This window comes from Caloenas nicobarica, chromosome 9, assembly GCF_036013445.1.
Source record: "Caloenas nicobarica isolate bCalNic1 chromosome 9, bCalNic1.hap1, whole genome shotgun sequence".
NCBI lineage: Eukaryota > Metazoa > Chordata > Aves > Columbiformes > Columbidae > Caloenas > Caloenas nicobarica.
In genome coordinates, this window is record NC_088253.1 from 8,035,781 (window position 1) to 8,052,354 (window position 16,574).

The window sequence follows — 16,574 nt, forward strand, 5'->3', positions numbered from 1 at the left end:
CTCCTAACAGCGCTTCCTCCAGTACCTGCCTGCAGTGTTAACTAAAGCCAGAATTTCACTTAAACATTTCCAAAATGAATGGAAAGGGCAACTATGATTACCTTAAAATGAACAAAGGTGAAGTATGTATTTATGCTCGCTGAGGTTTCCCACAGTACCCTTTCACCCTTCCATAAAATTTGAAGCTGAAGGGAACTTGCAAAGAATTCAGAAATGCTGACTGCAGGGACCAGTCACAACACAATTATTTGCATTTTTCCAGGCCAGTTACTGAGGAAAAGACTGTAGAGCAGTTAGCACAAACCTGTATTCTCTGGTTAATCACTAGTGGCAGTCAATCAGATCAGTGATTCTATCTGAATGTTTAATTAGAGCTGAAGGCTGGAAGAAGTTACAGTGTTGGGAGTTACTGCGTAGTTCTCTTCTGTTAATATTTACTGATGCTGTTTCATTTCAGCAGCAGTTTCTGGAATGTCTACTCCACTGATTGTTCTGGATTCAGGTTTGGCTTCTCTTCTACTTAGGTGCCTGATTAGTTCAGGTATCTTCATCTCCAAAGCTATTGATCATTGGCAGCTGGTAAGCCTGAGTCTCACTAGTAACTTTTGCATACAGATACATGCGGTACCTGCTGTGTAGCTGAAGTAAGCTGGATACCATTAGTTTAATACTAATCGCAGAAAACTGTTATGTTCAAGCCACATTAGAGGATCCCTTTTTTTGTCATGGAAATGCAGCTCACTTCATTGCACACGCTCCATGGAGTGTACTGAAGTGCAGTTACTTCTCTGACCCCTAGTGGGGATAATTAGGGATGCCAGACTATCACAAGTCCTACACTTTTTATAAAAAATGAGTCATCTGTTTCCAGAGTTTCAAGGCTACTATTTTTCTGTAGAGCCCTGAGATTAGGCGGTGTACAGTGCTGCTACAAAGGCTCAGCATGATTACTGAGGGAGATGTATGTCACTATGTAGTTAAGGATTTTTTGAATAACAGCAATGCGTGTTACCAGACACCTTTCACAATATCCTCCTAAAGTGTTTTTGCCTGTCTTTTTGTTTTTCTCAAGAGTTTTCTGTTTTGGAGAAGTCTACATTTGTACATTTCAGTTAAGTGGGTTTGCTGTGTTCTTCATGCTGCTCTGTGACAGGTTGCTGCCTGAGTTTTATACCTATATGGCAATGGCTGCATTATTTTCTCTCTCACCCTAGTGAAGCCATGCTAGATGGATAATTCACAGAAAATGAAAAAAAAAACCCCTGTGGCAGTTCAGGAATGTAAAAGCCCATCTTAGTTAAGCAGTTTATATAATCAGGACTTCGTGGGGAGCAAGGCAAGTTATAGTATCCCTGTCAACGAGCACTGTGCTTAAAAGTTATGAGGAAACAAAGGCAGGCCAAAGGAAAGTGCTGGCCTGAGGAGATAACATAGGATAGAAAAATTCTGATGCTGCAGAAGGAGGACAGTCCATGAATTTGAATGTTTCTCCAGGAATGAGAAAGGTGGGGCTGTTCAGCATCAGAAGGCAGCTCAGGAAGGCTCTTATTGAAGTGTGAAAATACGTGATGGGAGGGTGTAAGGCAGATGGAGGCTGATGCTCCTCAGTGGTGCCCTGTGACAGGATGAGAGGCAACGGGCACTAACTGAAATGTAAGCAATTCCATTTAAACAAAGGAAAACATTTTTTTTATCGCAAAGGGTGACTAAGCTCTGGAACAGGTTACCCAGAGGTTATGGAGTCTCCAACCATGAAGATATTCAAAGCCTGACTGGACATAGTCTTGAGCAGCCTGCTGGAGGTGACCGCACTTGAGCAGAGGGGTTGGACTAGATGATCTCCAGCAGTCCTTTTCAAGCTCATGCTTTCTGTGAATCTAATTTCATCTCTATCTATAGTTAGGCAGAATGTATATGTTAGTCACGTACACCTTTTGTGGTTAGTGTCACCTGCTCCAGGCTGTATTTATTCCACGTGACCTATTTCTTGTGCTTTTGTCTAGCTAAGTCTCCAGTGTAGGGCTTTCTTGTGCTGTTGTAGCAAGGGGGTTTCCCAAGAATACATTGGTCTGGATTTGCGTCAAGCTGTGTGATTGGGTATTATGTGAACTTGAGGTGCAAGCAACCAGAAACTGCAAGTTAGGGAATAGATCCAGGAACCACTTGTACCTGCTTTTGTATGACAGCCCAGCTGGTAAAGATTTGTTGGGAATAATGCACGAGTGGAAGGAAAAAAAAAAATCAGATTGTTTGCTGTTGGAAGTACCAGTCTGAAAAGATGAGTCAGTGTCAGAACCTACTTAAAGCTCTCTCTCTTTCTCTGGTCAATATTAAATTATATAGGCTTTGTATCAAATCATGCTCGGTTGAACATTTCTGATTAAGTTTGGTTTTGACTGTTGTTTTAACACCCCCCACCCCTGAGATGGTTTTGAACATCTAACCCTTCATAGCTTACTAGTGGTAGGAAAGTGAAGTCCTAATGCCTGAAGTTTGTGTGGTAATGTGGTTCCAGTGTGCTGCAAAGTCCCCAGTTTAAGTCTAGAAAGAGTGCTGGTGACAGCAGCAGTTGAGATGAGCAATTAACAAGCTGAGAGGATGTAGACTTAAAGATTCACTATCTCCATAGTGGTTACTGAAAGCAGCTTTGGACATACATAACTAATGTTTCTAATTGTGTTTTATGCCTTTTTAATGGGTAGCACAAAGTAGTAAATTGGGTTAAAATAAAATTGTAGTTAGAATAAGTCATTTTGGGTTTGCTGATTTTACTTCTAATTGTGGCATTTGAAAATAAATATTTTATTTTGAAGAAAAGTAATATTGTTCTGACTTGACATAACATTTCAAGTCTGAAACAAGCAAAATTATAACTGTTAAGTATAGGTACAGTGAAAACAAAAGGACAGGAAGGACAATACAGCAAACAGTTATTTCTAGAATGCGTGCCGCCTTTTTCTCAAGCCTTTACTGGCTCTCTTAAAACAATTACAGCAATTAATTTTTTCTTAGACTTCATGTCACCTAATGTGCTTGAAATTAAGTGTGGTTATTGCTATAATTAAAGAGCTGTTGTGTGTGTCAGATGGTTTCACAAACAAAAAAAAATACTTGGAAACCAATCAATCTCAACTCTTTCCTATCACTCCTGTAAAACAGAGGCACATCCTCAGCACATGTAGCCTAGTGTAACTTCCCTGCAAATGGAGAAAAGGATCTGGTTCTTCATTTCTGAAGTACTGCCTACCTAAACCTGTAACTACACATACTTTAAAAAATACTAGAAAATACTTCCAGTTTAGGTGTTCTTACTTCAATACAAAAGAACCCTCCCTTGGATGGATTACTACAGTATGAGTAAGTTGAATGCATATTTCCTGATAACCTTTGAAAGTTAAGTTTTTCCTTTTTAAAAATTAGAAAGCAAAGCAACATCAAGTGATTTATGCCAGAACATGCTGTCCAGTTTTGTCTGAAGTAGGATGTTAACTCTGAACTCCTGATTATAAAGGTAGTGCATCACATCATCCTCCTTCTGTGGCTAGAAACATCATCATTTTGGCTGGTTGTCTGCAGCACAGATGCCTTGTCTTCTTATTTCTTCGGATGTGCCTAATATGACTGATTCCAGAAGGAGATATTTAAATAATCAAAAAGTGTGGTTCCTAATGAACCTGATAATGGGCTAATAAGCACTGTGTACAATATTAGCCATGCCATTTTTCATCTGGCACCCTCTTTTTCAAGATGTCTAGCTAGAGCTTAGCAACTAATCTGTGGCGGAGTGATGTGCTGAAAGGAGGTCTTACTACTTGTTTGTTTGTTTGCTACAGGAGATACTACTGTTCGATGTGAGCAACTGGATATGCTTCAAGATTGGCTGTCTGAATTCAGAAAATCTACCTCCTCCTCCAGTACAGCCAATCCAGAGGAGCTGGTGGCTTTTGATGTCATCTGTGGAGATCTCAACTTCGATAACTGCTCCTCTGGTAAGACAAGCTTTTCCTTTTCCTGGTGTCCACCAAATCCTAAAAGGAATAGGAAAGTTCTTGATTCCTCTGGGTTATCGCAGTATACTAAGTTGTGACTGACTTTTGCAAGGAAAGTCTTAATTGCTACAGATACTTCTAAAACAGGTACTAGTCTTGAGATGAGCCAAGAAGAGTAGCTCACACCTACGAGCTCTGCCAAGTTATTAAGCATGATGTTTTTTAAGGCACAAAGGGCAATAAGTTGTGACTTGCAGTAGTAATAATGGCCAATGGCTTAGCTTTACTTGAATTAGGTAGGTACCTATTGTTCTAGAATTTTACTTACTATTGAAAGACATGTATGTTATGGGATTTTTGTGGAGACAAAGTAGTAAATTCATGCAGTTAAAAATAATTTGATAGTGCATATACACAGACATAGGGGATTAATGCTGCACAGGGAACCAAACATTCCTGAATCCATCTTGGAAAAAATTAACTGGTGTTGAGTACTTCTGGTTTCTTTTTTTTTTTTTTGGTATACTTTTTAATACTGGGAGTTACTAGAAGAAGAACTCCACAAAACCATAATTAATGGGTGTTGAGTTCATAGAGATGGTAGCCTTTACCAAACATAAACATTATGATCTGTTAACAGTTAAATTGCCAACACAGAGTGCAGAGCATTATGTCTGTGTATCCTCTCTGCCTTCCTGCTCCGTACAGCTCAGGGGTGCAGCAGAGCTCCTTGCTGGCTTTACACGCTGGTAATCGACTCTGCTGGTTCGGAGCTGGCAAACAGATCAGCGGTGCCCAGCACCCAACCTCCCACAAGGCTGGTGGCTAAAAGGCCTTTTGCGTGACAGGGCCAAAGCTGAAGTATCGAGACAGAAAACTCACAAGGCCATTGCAGTGGTGGGGGGTCATGGCAGGGATTTCGTCTGCACTGTTACCAGGGAGATGTGCAGTGCACAGGTGAGCCCAGGCTGCAGCATTCAAAGTGGGATTCAGCAATTCAGATCAGAGTTTGTGGATTAACAGGTGAATTTGTGAACAGCATCTAATGTGAATTCTGTGTTCTTCATAAGAAGCCTGGGTAACAGAGGCTGAGAGCAGCAACTGTGCCAAAAATAATTTTAAGAAACAAAAGCAAGTGTTGCCTGATCTGTTTTTGAAACAAAAGTGAAAACAACTATTTGATTTCGCAAATAGTAGTTGCAAACATTGTAACTACTATGAAAGACGACTACAAAGCAGGTTATAAAAATCCATTTTATTTTTGCTGTCTCTGCAGATTATTTACATCTTCCTCCCCTTTAAAATTCATTCAGCCTGGAAACTGAAATTAAGCTGGCTATTTAATTTTTTATTTTTAGATTGTTTTCTTTCCTTCTGCACTAAGCAAGATTAATGCAATGTTCTAAAGATTTCTCCTCCATTTTTGCATTACTCATTGTTTTAGGGACATTTGTTAGCATGTCATAGAATTGAACATGTTTTTTTTTTAACAATAATCAGTTTCCTGTAATTTTGTACATGATTTTCTGTAATCTTTCCCACTCCACAGACTGATATGGCAAGTAATTAATGTTTTGGTAAATATCAAGCTTCTATTCTTAGATGTATCGACAGTACAGTTTTCAGAGATCTCCAGGTCCACGAGCGACCTTACGCTTATGACAAATTTTCTGCAGCTCAGTTTTCCCCTCCAGCTTTAACAAACATTATGACAACATTCATACAATGAATTCACACTTAGTGGGAACATTATTAGAAAGTTACTTACTGTCAGGTTGCTTTGGACTGACTTGTGTAAAAATCTATTATGTTTTTAAACCTTTTAGCATCAGGTAAAAAACCTTCAAGTCAGATGGGTTAAGCTTGTCTTATCAGCTGTGAGTTGCCACTGTCAGTGCCACAGTTGCAATTAATCACCACAAACTTTGTCTGTCTTGGTTTTGAGGGCAATTTGTATACATATAACAAGGGAAAACTTAGAGAAATGAACAACTGCACAGATTTAATTTACTTTTCCATAAACATTAAACAAACCAGTTGGCTGTACAGATAGAGCAATTCTCTGCATGGCTTACCTGGCACATCTCAGGAAGGGTCAGTCCTTCGATCTTCTGCCACAACTCCAGGATATGCTGGCAAATTCAGTTTTCAACCTCCCTGCAATATATGAGGATGTTCTCAAGATGAAGAGCTGGTTGGGGCAGGGGAGGTGGGGGGAAGCTAGAAAGATGTAATGAGACAGTTCAGCTGCTGTGGATGCAGTAGCTGAAGGACGTTCACCTGTATTAATGACTATTCATAACAAACTGGCAAATGTGCCTACAGCTATGACCACAGTACTACTGTACTCCATGTTTGTGTCCTTCTTCCTTCTTAATAGGGAGAGGTCAACAGCTTCTTCACTTGGCAAGAACAGCATTTGACACAAGGAGATCTAATGTGATTCCTATAGTGTGTGAGCTGCATTCTGTCTCAGATACACAGCTCACGGTTCAAAGTTTTGTTTCTGACTGCAGAGGAGGCCATTTTCAGGCGTACTTGCATATTCTGTTGTCTTGGCAATAGACAGTGACAAATGCGTTACAGCAGCAGCTCCAAACACAGGTGAATATTCTGTTGATCCCAAGAGAAAGCCTTCAAGTGTTGCTAAGAAGTTTTAACCTAGTAAAAGGTCTAAGTGCTGCAAGAAAGAAAGTCAGCAGGAACTGTTACCAGTTTCTTTACCATTTAACAAAAATGGAATTGTAGCAGCTGATATTTTCAAGTTCTGGTTTGACTTGCTTCCCAGGTATAATGATTGCTATGTTAAACAGCATGCACAGAACTAGAACTTGCTTATTTTGTTCAGTGTCTGAAATTCTGCTGTATACATTTTTGTAGGATATCTTACTAAACAATCCTAGGAGCTTGATGCACTGTATACTTTAAATGCAGGGAGCACAGTAGCAATTAGGAAGAAGTTGATAGGTTATGCTCATTGTGTTTAAAATTACTTTAATGCTGTAGATAATATTCAAGCAAATTATCAATTGGCTGTGCTTTCTCTTATCTATTATAACTTGGAAAACATTCAGTCAGTGAATTCTTCTGAAGCCAGTAAAGCATAAGCTTTTTTTGTCAGACTTACAGAGATGTGTATATACACCCTCAAACAGCCATTCATGGTGAAGTCAGTCCAATTCTCCTTTGTGTGATCTATCTCAACAAAACTTTAGTGCCAGTGTAAGCAATGCAATGTCAATGGCAGCATACAGAAATATGTTGGAAAACTTTCACTTCAGTTTACAGCTAGAAACTACCAAAAATGTCTTTCGTAGACAGACTTCATAGGAAAGTGCTGTTATTAGCAAGCATTAGTTAGAGTTTCTGATCAAGCTGTGCAATAAAGCTACTACCAAATAGTAGCTAGTCAACCCTATATACGTGTACCAAGTAGGAAGGAGGACTTGCCTTTTCTGTTGTGGCAGAACACACAGTTGTCCACAATACGTAGCTGATGTGCCTTTTCTTGGACTTGCTCTTCCCCTGCAGAGGACAAGCTGGAGCAACAGCATTCTCTGTTTACACACTACAAAGACCCGTGTCGAATTGGTCCTGGGGAGGATAAACCATGGGCGATCGGTAAGACCTCCTCTAGATGATATCAGTGTATGAACATATACTTCTCTGTCACTCCCACCACATCTATAAGCAGCAGGTAGTTCAGCTAAGGGGCAGTAAGAATGAGGTGGAGACCAAATATTTACAAGGGGTATTTCTGTAACATGTATTTTGGAGACCTCAACAGTGTGATGTTGAATTATAATTTAGAACCAGAGATCTCAAACTTCAGTCCACACTCCAGAAATTATGCATCAAGGACTCGAATGCCTGCCCACACCAAGTCTACTTTTAAAATAATCTCTAGGTTGCTTGGGGAGGGAAGCCAAATTATTGTTTCTCTATGTTCTGCATGCAGTGAAAGCCTGCAGCTTTTGATCAGAATGTTCCATTTGGTGTTCTATAAATACTGTATGTGAGGATGTAACAAAGCAATTCAATGCTGTGAACCTGTAGGGTTCATCTAATAAAAGATTTTGTAGAACTCTGAGATAACTCATACCCGGTGAACCTCAGGTGATCTTGGTGAAGTTTTAGATCAGGAATTAGACTTTCTTTAGAGAAGCAGCTATAACTGAAGATGCTGAAGGTTAAGAATGTGGAACTGTTTAATAATGTGACTTTATTGTAGCAGAAAAACAAAAAAATTGGAGATGGGGGCTGACAAACTGGAAGGGTGGAGACAACGTTTTGAAAGGTGGCAGGCAGTAGCAAGGTCTGGATAGAGGAGCTGCTTGTGAAGACTTGGCAAAGGCTGCTCATCTAGACTGTAGGCAGCAAACAGGTCAGTTCCCTGCCACTAGAACCTATGAACTTTTGCTTCTCTCCTGTGCATATAGATTGAAAATGGAATGCAAGAAAGAACAGTTAGAGCAAGAATTATTAAGGAACAAGAGACTGAGTGTACAGAGCACAGAAAGGACAAGTAACAGAAAACACTGAAGGTCAAGTTTACATTGGAATGTCTGCCAGGAAAACATAAGAGGCTTAGGCAGGGACTATGCTGTAGTTAAAATGGAATAGATGATGTATGGAGGGAGACAGCAAAAAAAAAAGCTGAGGTACTAAAGCCAAGTATCCTCATCCTCACTGTTACAAGAAATTATTTTCCTGTATTTATTCTGAAAATACAGAATCAGACCGAAAATGCCCTTCAGTCAGGTGTGAGATGTAATCACTGTAAAAAACATAACTGCTGTGCACGGCTATGGCTTGTGTTCCAAACTGAACACAAAATGGTCTCAGTCAGCGAGGTCCCCCCTCCCCAGCATGGACCCTGCCTGCACACACCTGTGCCCCCAAAAACTTCCCAGGAGGTACGCTGGGACAGTCACCTCTCCCTTTCTGTTCACAGGTACTTTGTTGGATCCTGAAGGATTGTATGATGAAGAAGTGTGCACTCCAGATAACCTACAGAAGTATGCAATTCCTAATCCTCCCACATGCTTTAGACAATTCCTTCAAAAGCCAGTTCATCGCTTGCTCTTTAACATTTCACAAGTTGAGGGGTGTTTCATGGACTCAAAAAAAACAAAAAACAAAAAACAAAAAAGAAACAAAACCAAAGCAAACAAAATCCCAACCAACCATGATTTTTTTTACTCAGGAGTATTTGGGGGAAAGGAATAAAAGGGAAGGAAAATTGGCTGCTTCTTGAAGTCTAAAAGAATTGGCTTAAATGGGTGTAAAGATGAGAGCAACTGCAGTCAGTGTTCTTATGTCTCTAGAGTTGGTCCTACCAACTGTGGACAGGCCCACAGGACAAGAAACTCCAAGCACTCCTGAAAAGGGTAGGCAGACAGCTTGTCTGAAAGTCTTTCTGCAGGCAGCCAGTTCTGTGGTCACAGCACTGTAAGGACAGCAATAACAGGAACTGTAGTTTCCCTCAAAGAAAATACCCATAAAGTTTAAAACACCACTCCCAATCCAACAGCTAAAAACCTATGTTGGAAAGCTTGCAGAATTTGATACACCTAAAAAAGCAAGCTTACAAGTATAGAGAGGAATTAAACAGAGCATCAGACGTAACTAGGAATATGGCTTAATATCTATCAGTGATCCTAGCGCAGCATTACTTCTAAGGAGTGTTTGATATTGAAACATTAAGCTAGTGGATTTATGAGAAATAAAAAAACCCACACCTTAATTTGCAGAAGTCTTAGGATTAACTTCTCTCCACTGGTATGCTATTTAACAGTACAGGTATTCGAGAAATTTATAAGCTTTGTACATTTTAAAGCATTTAGTAAATGTGATAATCCTTTTTACACCTTCTCTAACTTGCAGGCTAGTTTAATGGACTCAATATGTTATTATCATGAGTAACTGTAAAAGATGTTCATTATGAAAATATGCTAAAGAGTTAAAGTTATTTGAACTAATGAGTCTGTGCAGATGCTTCAGATAAAACACATAATGGAAAGGGGGTACATTATATAGGCATGGTTCATGTTGGCATTTTTATGAAGTACAGTACACTGCATGGTATAGATGGGAGACTTAGTTGAATGCATGAGGTGAAGCTACCCTTGAAGTCTTCTTTGTATCAGCTTTGAAAAAAGAAATTGAATTCTAGACATAAGGTCTGGGTTTAGTTTATATTCAAAATAAGGATTTGTTACAGCAAGTCACGCTTTACACATTCAATGGCCTGCAAAGTTTCCAGGCATTTCTATTCACGTGTTGAAAACATGAATTTGGTATATGTGAAAGTGATTTCTGGAAAGCAAAAGTAAGGTAATTTGGCCCTACAATCAAGTTTGCCAATGCAAATCTGTATGTGGGCGTAACATTCTATTTCATGGTTCCAAGAGCAGGCTTGGAGCTGTTTAAAAAAAAAAAAAAAAAAAAAAAATTTAAAACTCCAAAACCAAAAAAACCCCCCACCTGTGTTGTCAAGCTGCCTTTTGAGACAATCTGTCACCAAATTACTTTTGGGTATTTTGTTTTATTCTCTGAAGAGTTACTTCTATTGAGCAGTTAAGTTCAACTGACAAACACATGATTAACAGATACAGAGCCATCAAATGATCAGTAAAGATTTAAGAGTATTAACTTCCGCTACCTATGTGTATGTACAGCACCTCAGTATAACTGGAATATTCTCTTGAGTGTTGGTAACAGAATATGCGTAATACTTTTTGCCTACTAAATGTGGCTTTCAGTTTTCTGCAATACATTATAAATTCTCTTAAACCCTCTGTTAGACAGGAATTTCCACTAGCTTTTCATGGAGATTTGCGGGGAAACAGGGATCTGCATGTGTATGTTATATAGAGGTGCTTATATATGAGAGAAACCATCAACTCCACGAGAGGCCAAGGGAGCCCTTCCTCCCATCTCTGAAGGGACTTGTAAACAGAAAAATTGCTGATAAGTTCAGTAAAATTTAAAGCCATTAATTGAATCTGGACTTTAAAGACATTTAAATGTTAAATAGCACAAAAGCTGTGGATCACTGTCTAGCCAACAAGTATCATTCATAGACACAGCAAAACAGGGTGCAGCCTAAAATGGATCCGTTCTCAAGTATTTCAATAATAGACCTTGATCAAGCTTTACAGACATTTAAAACATACGTTTAAATTGGCAATGTAGGCTATCCAGAGCAGCATTTCTTCACCAGCACTCTTCTCTAGTTTATAAATAAAATTAAGTAGCTCACATTACTAAACTAATTAGGCCATAAAACCACCAGAACAACTAGTTTTTAAATATCTCTTTCATGTTAAGTACAGCATATGTAAAACATTGGTCTAGAAGAACATACTTGGTACAAATAATGAGCCAGTCATCTATAATTATAGAACAATTAATAAGCTAGATGTAACAATCTGGGCCCTGCCACACAAGCTTCTGCTCAGAAAGGCTTCCTGAAATGCACGCAAATAATCTCATCTCACAAAGATGGTTGTAACCTTCCACCAAAGCGCTGGAATAAGCGTCTCAACCAGGGGTGTCAAACTAATTTTCACGGGCGGCCACAACAGCCTCGCGGTTGCCTTCAAAGGGCCGAATGTAATTTTAGTACTGTAGAAATGTAGGATTAGTTAGTGCTCTAAACCCTGAACAGAGCCTGGCACAGGAGAGCATGTTACAGCACAGCTAAGAAACAAGATTTAAGTGCAAATTTTCCCAGTTTCCACTGCTGGACAATGGACCACAATTCTGAGTGAGAGGCTGCAACACCAGTAAGAAAAGTCTTCCTTAGCTCACGTGCTTCTCACCTGAATGAGAGAGAGATGGTCCCTTGAGCTTTATGATGTGGGAGTAAGTTTTGCTTTATGGCTCCCTTATACATCCTGCTCTGCATCCTCCTCTGTTCATTGCAGCTATGGTAAGTGCTACAAAGAAACTATAAGCCAGAGGGCTGCTGGACAGAATTTTTATACTTAAACTTTGGAGTTATTTGGGACTGAAAATCTTTCAAGGAAAAAATAAAGTGCCAATTACATTTTATCCTTCCTTTCTTTTTTTTCCCCTATAAATTTAGACAATTATTCTGACAAAATTCAGGTTTAGTTGTGCAACTCAGTCATAATTAGTTACGTTCACTTAAACTGTTAGCATTTAACTGTTGGCGTGGCATAGCCGGACATCCAGTACTTGTGTCTACTTGCTGTAGAGACAAGCAGCAAACCATCGCATACAAAGTGGCACCGGTTTTAGTCAAAAGCAGATAGTGCACATTTACAATTTGTTTTCCTCATGAATTTGAAATTAACATTTCTCCTGAGAAGTTGTGCAGGTTAAGCGAACACCCAGCATTCACAGACTTTTAAAAGGACATAATTGAAGCTAAAACAAATTCATCTTTTAAATTAATGCAAAAAAAATTTTTTTTTTCAGGAGCATTGCAGCGCTAATCAGCAGTTTCTTCTACTTTGTTACTTAATTAGCTTTGCCAAATATAAATACCACTTTTGAAAGAGGTCAGTTCCATCAAAGAGCTTGCTTCCTTGAACTGAGAAAAAGAATTTCAGGAAGTGAATCATTTGCATTAGTTCTTTGTAGAATCAGCTTGCAAATGAGGTACAGACAGTAAGCTAATTTAATGTGAGTTTTTAGATGTCAGTCTAAAACTGAATAATATGTAAAAGGAAGCTTACTTTTATAAACTGGTTACAATAAACTCTAATAACCTTCAATACCTCACTAAATTCAAAGGCGGTTAAGAAGAGTTTTGAAATAACTGAATGACCATAATTTTGTCATCATTATATTTTGAAGGCACATAAAGTATTTTTTGTATGTATCAACTAACCCAAAATTATAGATTACAATACTACTGAGACCTAATCAATGGTAGCAAGTGCTGTGTCCCCTCTGCCACCATTCAGATCCTTCCAAAGACACAAAAACTGACAAAGAAAGCATTTGAATCTCAGACATTAAAACACATCAAGAGAGTCTGGTGTTTGTCTTTCGTTTTTCCTTCATTCTGTACTCTCACATGCACGCATAAAAAAAAAAAAATCCTGAACCCAACCCCATAAAACCCATCAAAAGTCAAGTCTTAAAACTGGGTGATCAAAAATATCTTATTTTTTTCCAAGGTGAAATTAAAGGCTTTGTACCTGCTAGTACCCAAGTTCATGGCTCAGTGTTTCTCCTGCGACAGTTGATGATGTAGCTTAATGGCGTAATCAACTCTTACAAGGGAAACCACAGAACCTTGAGCTCAGGTTTTGGCAGGTAAGTAAAGGAAAGTGATTTTCAAGGAGGTGGTTTTGAAAGTAGTTTGCTTCTGTGTTTTGAGCCAGATAGCAAAACCGCAACCTAATCTGACCCTTGCTACATGCACAGTTATGAAGCAAACCAGCTGTGATTCTACTTGATATTAACTGTCTGCATAATACCCTACACACGCAGTTACCATATGCAGCACCTGCTTTTGAATGCACAGTTGTGTCTGTTGCCTTTAGTGCTACTTTGGTAGATCTTTTAAATCAAATACAAGAAGGTAAACAAAGTTTCCTTTTAAATCCAATAAAACAGAAAAAAAACCCCCACAGAACAGACAGCAACATGGAATTATTGTAAAAATAGAGTGACAGAGACCTTTGTGGGTTATCTAGTCCAAAATCACGTTCAAAGCAGGGCTAACTTCAAAGTTAAATCAAGTTGCTCAAGGCCATGATAGTCTTCTGTATAAAATCTATTTTTAAGGTTTAAACACTCAAACTAAAAATTTTAATGGGAGACTCTTAATTTTGATTGCATCTGTATATAGTCTTGGGCTGGGTAATCTCTGTGCAAGATAAGGCAGTACTAACACACCCACTAATTAAGTTCATCTTTGTAGAGGAGTTTCAAAAGTGTCACTTACAGGAACGAAATCAATTAGGCTATCATTACTAATGAAGTAAGAGCTTGGGGTCCAAGACACAGTAACCTGATGCAGAGGCTTGCTCAAAACCAACTACAACATACCCAAATGAGTGCTCCTGAAAACCTCGTCCATACACTGTCTGGAAAGCTCGTTGTCTTAATTTCAGAAGGAGTTGCTCTGATCAGAATGGAGAGGTTTGTATCGAAGTACTCAGGTTTGTTCTGAAGTAATCTATGAAACAGTTTCCTTCTCTGCTAGCTTTAGCAACACTGCAAATCAATGGTCCGCAATATGCTACAGATAGGCAGGCAAGGTCTTCCTCTCCAGTATTTGTACTGGCCACGAGAGCAGGTGGACAGGCCCACTGTATGGCACCAGCGATGCCAAACCCACCAGGAGGCTTTAAGAGCATTGTCAGGAATTAGTACAGCCTCATATTGGAAAACATGTTTGGCAGAAGAGGTGCTTTACAAGTCTAACAGTGCTTTTGGACAAGTGTTACCAGGGATTTGGAGAGCATCTAGGGTAATGCAGAAAGGGACCAAATGAGCAAACATTTAAAGCACTTGTTTTGTTTTTTTGATGAAATAGGGTGCTGGAAAGTGAAGAAGGAAGGAAAGGATACTTAGTCTATCCCACCAGCAAGAACCACAGTTCCAGTCAAAAGGGGAGGAAGGCATCACTGAAAGGAAACGGGAGGAGGATTGACTATATGCTCTATACAGAAGAAGGTCTTTACCTGGAATGGAAAGTGGTGAGTTTCAGAGTTGACAGAGAGAACCATAACTTGCAGAACAAACTAGTCAGGACAGCACTGCAGCCCGTTGTGCTTGGGTTCAAACTCGTATTTCAAGGAGAACCTACTGCTTTACTATTTTCTACTTTTGCATGCAAGTACCCAGTTTGTAAACCTATTATATAAACAAATTTAAGATTAGTTTAGGGATATGCGTAGATATCCTACTTTTCAAAAACAAACAAAAAACCTTGTTTCCATTCCTTAAACTTTTGCCAGACTAAGTGTTTTGGCTGATGCTTTCCATGCCAGCAGTCTGAATAGATTTTAGCCTTTTAAAGCGTCTGGATGTGCTTTTATTATGCCTAAGAAAACCGACCTAAGTTACAAGCAGAAGTTTACACAGGCAGAAGTTGACACGGGCTAATTAAAATGAGGACTTGTAGTGCACTGTTTGCTTCCTGGTGTAGGACCTCATCTTATGCGGAATTCCATGCTGAAAATGAGAAATCAGTTCACACTTGCTACACCCCACTGTAGTTGCTGCAGAGGAGCAGGTGATTGAGCAATAACTTAGCACATACCTCGGTCTGTGGACACAGCAGCTTAGCAGCTAAATTCTTTTCAGACTTCCTCTTTCAAATACACAAATGCCCATGGTGCATCTGTATGGTAAACCCGTCTTATATTTCACACAAACAGCAACAAACCCAATATTTGAATAGTTTTGACTCAGATTAAGTCTTTTACAAGGCTCATGCTGGGAGAATAAAGATAAATGAGTGGCTAGGAAGACACTAGACTATTTCTTCTTGTGGCATGCTAGTTAATGCTAGCCAAAAGGCTCCTGAAGAACTAAAATATCTGTGCTTCTGGCAAGCCATGCCCAAAGTACTGGCAAAGTAAGTACCTGGCTGGTAGGAGGGGACAGCTACATTGTACCAAGCATTAAGGTTGCTCTGTCCAGCTTTCAGAAGCTGGGAAGCAAGCTATATTTCCTATAGAACTTTTAGTCCTATAAAATGTTGGCCAGCATAAAGGCTAGAATTCAGAGATGCAAGGAGCAGGGTTCCTTATCGCTTTAGGTTCCCACAAAGTTTAACACCTCAATCTAGTGAAGACAGGCTTCCTTTTTAGCTGCGTACCAAATCTAGTACGGTACAGCCAGCCCCTCCTCCCAGGTGAGTGCCTCCTGATGCATGTGGATTATCTACTGCGGCACTACTAGAAAAAATCTGTCTGGAACAACGCAGATGGTACTGTAAATGGAAGAAAAAAGTACAATAGATTTATTCTGGACTAATTCAACTGTGTATTGTATAAATAGTTTACCTCATCAACTGCACCACATTGACATGCTCTGTGTGGCAGAGTTTACCATTAGCCCAGCCAATCTCGGCTGGTCCCATACATCTACTAATATAGTAAGGCAGTTCGAAGTAAACTGAAGAGGCATAAAAGCTGAGTCCTGGTGTGTGGTGTAACAGATCAGTTTTCAAATTAATTATTTCTTTTTTTTTCCCTCTGCAGGAAGTAGAAGAGTTCAGCTTTATTACCCAGTTAGCAGGGTTGACAGACCACCTACCAGTAGCAATGCGTCTCATGGTGTCTACAGGAGAAGATGACCCTTAAAACTGACCAGCTTTGAGAGATTAGAAGAGGGAAACGTTAACGGTATTAAGAAAATATCAGAGGATAAGAATGAACTATTCTGATGCCACGTTAGGAAAGACGACCAGACCTGACCCGGGCTACTCCCAGAATGTACCAACAATGGAGGATATAAAAAGGGAAGAAACGGAAGGGGTTGTGGCCAAAAGCCACTGTCACAAGTTGCTCAGGCAACAGGGCAGGCCTGTACTACAATGCTTACACTGTGGACCGAACGGAACCAAGATGGAAGTCCTAATTCCTTCTG

General features: G+C 39.5%; 1 protein-coding gene across 1 annotated transcript in view; it reads left to right on the plus strand.

The window, feature by feature from the left end:
• SMPD3 (sphingomyelin phosphodiesterase 3) overlaps positions 1-16,288 on the plus strand; it is a 33,387-nt gene extending 17,099 nt beyond the window's left edge. Inside the window, exons 3-7 of the mRNA XM_065641189.1 lie at positions 3,834-3,989; positions 7,521-7,610; positions 8,944-9,007; positions 14,512-14,674; positions 16,187-16,288. Coding sequence (XP_065497261.1) covers positions 3,834-3,989; positions 7,521-7,610; positions 8,944-9,007; positions 14,512-14,674; positions 16,187-16,288 — 575 coding nt within the window. The remainder of the gene's footprint in view (positions 1-3,833; positions 3,990-7,520; positions 7,611-8,943; positions 9,008-14,511; positions 14,675-16,186) is intronic.
• Positions 16,289-16,574: the final 286 nt, after the last annotated feature.